The 9920-nt window shown below is 31.7% G+C and overlaps 1 protein-coding gene across 1 annotated transcript in view; it reads right to left on the minus strand.

Moving 5' to 3' along the window:
* Positions 1-5458, minus strand: part of LOC134542323 (tRNA (adenine(58)-N(1))-methyltransferase catalytic subunit TRMT61A) — a 186009-nt gene extending 180551 nt beyond the window's left edge. Inside the window, exons 1-2 of the mRNA XM_063386473.1 lie at positions 5355-5458; positions 2947-3302 (exon numbers count right to left, since the gene is read on the minus strand). Of these exons, the coding sequence (XP_063242543.1) occupies positions 2947-3301 (355 nt within the window). The 5' untranslated portion in view covers position 3302; positions 5355-5458. The remainder of the gene's footprint in view (positions 1-2946; positions 3303-5354) is intronic.
* Positions 5459-9920: the final 4462 nt, after the last annotated feature.

Consider the following 9920-nt stretch of genomic DNA (forward strand, 5'->3'; position numbering starts at 1 on the left):
ATTTTCATCGGAAACATTGTATTAATGTGTGAATTTAATGTCAGTCATCATAAGCAATCTACATTTTCCAAAAAAGAATTTTCAAAACAACATATTAAATCCTAATATTTTAGAAATTTTAACCTTTACAATAATTACTTTTTTCTTTACTACATAAAGAATTTTCTGTATCAACATAACAATATATAACCTTCAAGAGGTAAATACTAAAACTAAAACAAATCATTCAGTAATCAAAGATAAAAATTTTTAAAAAAAATTTCATATTTATAGCAAAGTTTGAAACATGATATGACGAGACAGTTGGAACGCTGCATTTCAGATAGGCTTTCTTGTCTTCTGGTTAAACATAGTTGAGAGATGGCGACATTATTAGGAACTCAAATAACGATCGACAGAGTTTTGTGAGCTAAACAAATTACTGCAGTACTTGGTAATCATGACTGATCAGAGGATGATCGACTGTTAATAGCAGACAAAAATAATTTTACATGCACAGCGAGTTGTGGATACAAGGAAGAAAGGTGTGGCTTAATAAGCTTAAGTCCCTCCCTTCTGATTATCACTTACATAGGGTACAATTATATTTTCACGAAAAAAAAACTGGAGAAAAAGTTACTTTCTGAACCAGAGTCTAACCCCCCTCCTAAATTAACTTCACTATCCGTTACTGTACAACAAAAACAATTATGCTGCAAAATTTCTTAGTCATAAACACCACAAAACACAAAGATTTTCATTCTGACCATAATAATCACAATACAAGTTCATGTATGGACCTGGTAAAGTTGGTTTTATAACACATGCACAGAGGCAATGGGACCTCCAATATTACAGTGTGAGTCGCCCCGCTTGCGTATCAACTCAGAGCTCATGGATGTGAGTCATGCCCGGAAACGTGATAGAAACTGTGACCCTCACCACACGATGCGATGCATTGGCAACCACGGCACCAAAGACCCTATGCACTTTATGTGCAGATATCGGTAATTGTTCCTAATTGCGTATCCAATTTATATCAAAGTTTTTATAACTCATATTTTCAAAATCAAATATAGTTTGGTTATAGTACAGTTTCGCATCACAAACACGTTCAAATGTGTACTTTATTTTAATATTTTATGTTAAAATACAACTGGAAGTGTTAAACAGAACATTTGCTCCTGGAGACAATGTTCCTTACCGCCCCACAAGTTTATATCAAAGCTTTAGTATGCTTAACTTCAAAATCAAAAATATTTTGGAAATTGTAATGTTTCAAATCACAAATACATTCAACCTGGGGGCTCTTCACCAACCTTTCAAGTGACATCTCAAAGTTAAGGACAGTTGCCATGCTACTGACCTTAAATATTTTCAGAGCCGTTCTGTAAGCTTTATTGTCACCTTATCACACATCTTACTGTCCTGAACTTAACAGTCTTGGTCAAAGTTGTCGTTAACTCGCTACTGACCTTAACTTTCTCATGAAATGGTGGACTGATGAAATAAAATGTACAAAAGTGAGGTTAAATACGACATGAATCACAAAAGATAAGCAAACATTACTAAAACATCATTCATAAGTTATTTATGTTATTCATAGATTCTAAATATTTTAAATAAAGCATTAAATCGAGTAATAACTCATATTACTTATTTTAATTTTTTTTTATTTCATATATATTATTTTATTTAAATTCTATCTTATTATTTTTTATGCATCTATGTAACATAATATTTTCTTAAATTAGAAATTTCACCAATATATTTAATAATTTAAGGTGCTCCAGTTTAATGGCTATATAAATGCTAAAATAAAATTGCAATTATTTTCATATTAGTTTTAATAAAAGAAGATAGTATATCTCTGTAACAATATAAATCATAATAACTATCACAATAAATGTAAATTATAGCCTATGAAATGAAATAAATTTTTAGTTTTATACATAAAAAATATTAACTTTTGGTTTTTAACTCAGCATCCTAGAATATATTTATTTTTTGACTTACAGTGTTTCAAAACAATAGGTATTAACTTTCAGAGAGCTAAGAAAAGCCAAAAATTATTGTGTGTTTGAGTGATAGAGGGGGGGAGTGGTTATATATAAAGAGAAGAATATGTTATTTCTTTGATAACAGGATTTTTTAAAACCTATGGCAGATTTGATACAAGAGTTATGTTAGAAGGAGGCCAAAATACAGTGTCACCAAGTACCGTAATTTTTATTTCATTAGCAACAGTGGTTATACATACCAAGTTATGGATAGTGTTGTTAAGTGAAGATGAATGTTAAGGCTAGTGTTGTTAACTGGCAAAAGTTGGTGAAAAAATATGTTATGTTAAAATACAATTGGATTTGTTACAAAGAACAATTTTTGCCAGGAATGATTTCCCTCCAAGTTTTAATACATATTTTCAAAATCAATAATATAGGATAACTATAGGTACAGCTCTGCATCAAAAACACATACAATTCCTTTCTTTATTTTATAAATTATTTTAAAATACAACTGGATACGCAATAGGGACCAATTACTCTGATATCTAACATAACGGGATAGCGACTAGCAATAGTGATCCATGTGACAAAACAAATACTGACATTAAGTACAGTTCCTGTTCTTCCAGCAATGTGTGTTTTCGGTTAGCAAATGTACACAATTTATTTCATTTTGGGAAAGAGAGATATTATAAATATTTGGTGATAAAAGGTATTTTAAATGATTTAGTAACCATTGATTAAAGTTATTTAGTTGTACTGCAAACATAAAACATGCACAGCCTTATAATGCTAATGAAAAAGTATAGGCATAAATGACAACAGATTTGTAAAAAAAGAATTAGTTATAACAATAACATTTTTACTACAAAATTGATAAATAAAAGTAAAGTAAAATAGCATAAATTTTTTTAATAAATTTTCATTTAAATAAAAAAAAGTACTATTGCATACTTCTTACCTGATTCCACTACGATGCTACCGGGTCTGATTTCCAGTTGAAAAATAATCATGCTGATGTCCGGTGTGTAAATTATCTGTGTCCTGTGCGGCAGCGTCAACGTCCACAACTCCGGCGTGGGGTGCAGAACGTACGCCCAGCCTTTCGACAGCTCCACTTTACTGCCAAACTTCTTCCCGACCAGCTCTTTCACCTTCAGGGCGCCGTACGTCGTCTGGAACACATTCTCCACCATTTCATCCTTCTTGTTCTTTATTTTCGGCTGCACCTCGATGGCGTGCATGCTGTTCACGCCCAGGTACAGCATCACCGTGTCTCCCAGCTCGATCGTCTCCTTGAAGAGATCAAAGCTCATTCTGGAAACAAAAAAAATACCAAGTTAATCACTCATATCAAACATATCATTAATTATACGACACCAGGGGAGCAACAACTAAATTTCCAAAGGGGGGGCAATATACCTTTTTATAAAGAATCATCAATCCCCCCTACTGAAGCGGGGGGTCCGGAGGTCCTACCCCGGGAAAATTTATATATCAAGGTGGAAAATTGTGCTATTTAAGCAGTTTTATTATCTAAAAATTGATAACACAACACTCTCTTTGCCCCCATTTACCCCCACTTCAAGGTTTCAGAGGGGGGGGCAAAATACCCTTGCCCCCCCCCCCCCCTGTTGTTGCGCCCCTGAACGACACAAAACTATAAAAACATTATTGAAGAATCGTAAGCATAGAAATTTGCAGCAAACCAATATTATAGAAACTTGTGGATTAAACACTATTAAGATTAATTGCCAGCGGTAATAAGAGTGGGAAAGGTCTTGCTAGCACTTCTTTCCGGACACAAAGCGTGGCACATTTCGGATGGTCTACTACACCTATCAACTTTGTTTTTATTAGTCATTAAATTGAGGGCTATAGCAATAGAAGAAAAACAATGCTCTGCAAAAAGGTTAAAAAAACAATGGTTATTGCAAACCTTCAACAGTAAATAATAAACTATGTTCATTCAACTGCGGTCCCATTCTTCTTTAGCCAATCAACTAAAAATAAACATTTATTATATTCATAAAAATTTTTAAAGGGTCAACAAACATTTTAAACACAAACAAATATATATACGTGACTTCATATAAACTGAAAAATGTATTGATTGTAATGAAAGGATGTTCAATGGTGATTATGTAGGTATCCAGTTCTAATATTAAGTCACATTTACGGGTACATATTTGTCAACAGATTCCTAGCCAAGTGCATAGGTTGGGTGGCCTTTCCAATTTTCTATTCGAGTGAGCAATAGAGCGTGATGACAACCCACTTAATTTGAGGCAGCCTCGACTAAAAACAAAACTGCCTAGCGATAAATTATTTAGGTAGTTCAGTGGCTTTCTTAATTCTGAAAATTATATTTAAGTGCTACTAAATACCAGTGTTTGTTAATCATTCTCCAAAAGCATTTTTTTATTCAGACTGAATTTTTTCTTTACCATCTTATTCCAAATATTTATTACCTACTATGTTTCCTGGAGTGTGAGAATTGAATGTCAAGGGCACACCCATCTTCCCAAATGTTATCCCTTTTTACTTAGTCCATGCTCTAAGAAAATGAGTAAATATATGTGATCAACAAAAGGCAGAATAGATAAGGTTTAACTAGAAAGTCAACCATGATTAGCAATAATGTGTGAAGTCGTAACATTGTTAACATATTTTCAATTCTTCTGTTAAGAAGGCATTAAAATATGAAAGTACTTGTATCAACATGTTGTCAATTAAGAACGGTGTAAGTCAGGGTATGTTTAAGTACAATTTTGTTAAAGGTTTTGTATTGTGTATCCAAGTCTGACCTATAATCCTAATGGCGTGATTCTGAAAACTTTGATTCTGTGGTAATTCTGACTATAACAAAAATTGTGATGTACCAATGAATTATGATAGCATTATAACATAAAAATCAGAAAATTATTTTTTTTCCCTTCCTATTATTGTTTGTATTTTAATATTTTTGTTATGTCCACAATCTTTCGATGTACTATATTAAAACTGCAAGCATCATGTACCACCGGATCAATCATACTAGATCATGCCATCAGGGTCAAGACATAAACTTGGATACGTGAAACGGAACAATTACCAAAATTTAGAGTAGCCTTTTTCCTGAAAAAAAAAAACCATTAGAAGTGGATTCAAAAATGTTCTGATTAGCTGAAATGTATTAACTTAAATAACGTTTATAAGCTGTAAACAAAGTTAATTCATTCCTTCGTTTTCTGACCGAATAATACAGAAAAAATTTTATTTAGGTTATGAACGATATTTGTAACATATAGTACATTTTAGCAAGTGAATAAAGTTTTCTTTTCTATCTATCCTGTACGCACATAAAAAATAGAAATTAAAGTTTCTTACACTACGTTTAGTTGTATTTATTTATATAATAACCAGAAGTTCTTTGCTTTGCAACGCGACAACAAAATTGTTTAGAACACGCGCCACAACATAACAGTAGCACCAACTGTTGCTGCAGGAAATTTTCTAAATAAATATTATTCTTATAAAGTAAATTTAGTATAGAGCTTCCATCATGAGAAAGATTACTCAGAAAAGTTATATAAATTTCGATTTGAATACTAAATGTACTGCTCTCTCCTCTACACTTACTCTTAAACTCTGTGAGACTTTACTTGTGTATTGATACTCTTCCAATCTCCTATGCTTATATTGGTTAAATTGATTAATTTGTTTGGGCGCCACTTTTATTTATGTATTCACCTTGTTAGCAGAAAACAAATTAAAATAAATAAAAGAAATATTACTCTAAATCTAATATTCAGGTTGGATGAAAGACAAGGATAATAGGTTTACTGAACACACACAAGATTTAATAATAATATAATAAAATATAGTTAACTTATAGTATTTAATAAAAAAATAATGTTGAAAATTCTGGTTTGGCAAGTGGTATAAAATTATGTATTTAAAACAAACAGGAAATACGTTCCTTGCACACATGTCTCTAACAAAATTTAATATAATTCAGTTTATAATGTCCGTTGTTTTCATACTCGTAGATCGTAGAAGAATTGATAAAAATTATAGTTTATGATTACGAATATTTAATTCAGCAAAAAGTACCTCGGCTTAGCTTTATTGTTGGGTCGGTAAGGAATAAGAGATTCTGTTCTCATTTCATCTCTGGGTATGGACTGTGACGTGTATATGTAACGATTAATTAAATTATAATGTATGTCAAAGACGTCTTTGAATGATGTTAATTAGTTCTCAATATTCACAATGTTTTCATTCGTAGATGGAATAATAGGACATTTAGCTTAGGATATTATCTCTTACGACGGGAATTGGAATCAGTGTTTACTCACGTCATATATGCACTCCTAATTACATATTTTTCCAGATATGCCCTTCCAGTAACACATATAATTATTATTACGTCGATTTAAAATATCCTTACACTCGGATAACCTATTTTAGCTCGAAGATTGATGAATATCAAAGGGATTAATCTCCTGGAGATTTCAATACCGCAGCCACAATTACATAACTCTTTTTCATTAAAAAGTTCTAAAAACTATTAACTTTTGTAACTCGGCCTTCCATTGGCCGGAACAATAAAACCGTTAACGTAAATTTACACATTAAAATAATTACCGACTTCCAACAAAACGTCTCAAAACACTAAAATACGTTAAAATTAAAATAATAATTTCCAACAATGAACACACTGTTATATAAATTACGTGGAAAAAGTTTCTTATGTCGTTAAAAGTCAATTTTGCCCTAGAGGGGTCTAGCCTATTGTTGCTCAAATGTCAGTTCGTGGTTCGTGCTACGTCATAGAGTGTAGCACACGTAGATACGCCAAAATATAAATATAAAGCGTTCATAACGGGGAAATAAACCAATAACACTAAATATAATTAAAATGTTATTTAAAATAATAATAAGTCCCTTTCTGTGCGCGGAATCGATAGTCATATAACGGCACATAAACTTTTATGTATTACCAATATGATGATAAAAATCATAAATAAAAAGGGTACCTTTACAATTACATTAAAATAAATATATAACAACATTATTGAATTTATAAATAAACCTCGAAAATTATCATAAGTTGAGTAGGTACTAAAATTTATTATTTTTGATAAAAAATTGATATTAATCTAAGTTAATGCATCAATTTAATTAAACTTACTAATAGGCAATGATTGAAAAAAACTTTTGTTTTCTTTGTGAAGTCATTGTGGGTTCAATTATTGCTTTATGGGTAGACAAAATAAATAAATATTTTAACAGCAATCACTCTTTTACAGTCGTAGAAAGTGTACCAGCTTAAATTGCCTAGCTAGTTTTCTACCTATATTTTTCATTCTTTCCCTCAATATCTTATTACTCATTTTTCTGCCCTTTGCTAACAATCTTATTATCTTCTTTAATTTTAGAATGGCTCTACGTGGGCCGGCGCGTCCATATAGGCGAACTAGGCAACCGCCTAGGCCCTAGGGCGCCAAGTAGCTGGGGGCGGCGCAGCACGACACATAACAGCTGATATAATATGTTTAACGATTATTGAAAATAGATTAAAAATTGATTTTTGTAACAGTTTGGAATGTTTATATTGATATAAGTATAAGTAATTATTTAAAGTCCACGGTGACCTGTTTATGATTTGTAATAAGTAAAAAAGTAAAAAAAAAACCACAAGCCTGCTTACATTTGATTGTTGACAAAATCTTAGGCTTACGTGATGTATTTTGAGGCAAGGAAAATTTTTATTTTGGGTGTCCGGGGGGGGGGGGGGGGGAGAGAGCATTAAGGTTTTTCGCTTAGGGCGCCAATTTACCTTGCACCGGCCCTGACTCTACCTTATTATTATTATTATTATTATTATTATATGATTATTCTATAGTATTTATCTTTTATAACAATATCGTGTCAATGATTTAAAAAAACTTCAATTTTAACAATAAAAAATGTACTGACAACCTGCCGCCTTCTGTCGTTCGTTGACGATGCTGGTGATGATAATGACGCAAACTGGCTTTAATTACGTTCCTGCGAGCTATTCCGATTTTCTTACAGTATAAATCTTGAATTTTTTGCCGCACAGCACCACATGTAAAATCGTCTACTTTGATTATTTTCCTGTGCTCCGTTTTTTTGTCCGTCGGTGTCGAAAAAGTCAAACTGGTTTTACTCTTTGCCTTACCTACCCTCTGCTAGAATTCGTTTAGCTGTTGATATTGAGACGCCTGTTGCAGCACTTGTTTCAGGGACATTGTACGTCAATTTAAACAAGTTTTTGACGTGATAACCTCTTATAAATCGATGAACGCCGGCTCCACGCACGAAAAAGCATGACTCATTGTCACGTTCCGCCTGAGCCGAGCGTGCAAGAACCGGCCAACCACCGTGCGAGAAAATCTTCTATAATATCAAACAGGTTAAGGCAGCCTTTTTAACTAATTGTTCGTGATTATATTTAAACAAATTATTTAAATTAAATTTGCAAAAACTGTAAAAAAATATTTGAAAATTAAAAAGAATGTAATTTTTAATCAATGTTTTCTTATGACGTTATCACGTAAAATGATCGTCCGTAAACCGACTTTACAGACAACCCCCTTTTTTGTTCACTGAAAGGTGTTGCAACATTGTAGACTATCTCCCGAGTTTGTCCCCGCAGTGGCGTGCCAGATTTAATACGCGATTGGTGTTATCAGCCAGAGACCTTGGAATCTGCGCAGGTTACTTTGCTTCTTGCGGCACTATAGCTGCAAAGTTTTTGATATTGCACTTCTTTCGGCGCGTTATGAAAAAATTATGAGAATGAAGTTTTAAATGCGCACGCACCAATAAACGAAATTTTCTCAGAATTTAAAAAAAAAGCTACATACAAAAAAAAGCCACTTACAAATAAAATTATATATGTGCTTCTAAATCACATACTTATGGATTGATACTGGTCCAAATAACTAAAAAACATTTATTTATTGTGAATATTAGTGATAGAAATTGTATTTTTTTTAGTGTATTTTCAAGTATATTTGTATAAGTACCTATATGGATAATTTATTTGCATTACAAATTTAAAATTAGAATTACACTTCCAGCATATTTATTGATTTTTCATTATTATTCAAAATTCATTTAAATTATTTTACTAGATTAAAAAATTCATTTCATACGCATGTTTATATTAATTTCGAATAGCCTACTAAGTAATTTTTTTTAATTTGATTGAATTTATAATGTACAACCGTATTTATAATATCACTCCAGTCATTTTATTATTTTATTTCTATTAATTATTTGCATGCAAGATTAAAGTTAAGTTTTTTACTACGCCAAGTAACTTCTAGCGTGCATACATAAGTACACGCACTTTTTTTTTACTTACACCACTATATGCAGGAAACACACACACACACACACATATCTGTATTTTCATTCATTTTGTTTAGACATTTTATTTGCCTGTTTTTTTTTTTTTTTTTTTTTTTTTTTTCCATATTTGAGCTATTGTTTTCGATACTATGTAGATAACTACAATATATTAGCTACTCAACCTCTTAACCAAGAGAACGGTTGATTTGTGTCACGATATGATTTTCTTAATATTTTGGTCAAAACACGCTGTGTTTTTCATCACAGATTTATATTCATACAGATTCTTTTTCATATTGAAATTTTATTTAATTGATCTCATTGGTTACCTATATTTAATGCTTTAAATATTTGTGTATCAATAATTAACAAATTTGCAGCTTCTGGAGTAATTAATTATTTTCCCGAAGCATACAAACGCAGTGTGGTGATTTGTGCAATGTCAACGAGAGCTTAATTCTGATTGGCTAACGCTGTGTGGCGAAACCAAGTATTATGTGTTAGTTCATGTATTAAAAATTTGTAAAATACTTACCGAATTTTGTATTTTATAAATTGTAAATAATA

Source organism: Bacillus rossius (assembly GCF_032445375.1).
Source record: "Bacillus rossius redtenbacheri isolate Brsri chromosome 4 unlocalized genomic scaffold, Brsri_v3 Brsri_v3_scf4_2, whole genome shotgun sequence".
Taxonomy (NCBI): domain Eukaryota; kingdom Metazoa; phylum Arthropoda; class Insecta; order Phasmatodea; family Bacillidae; genus Bacillus; species Bacillus rossius.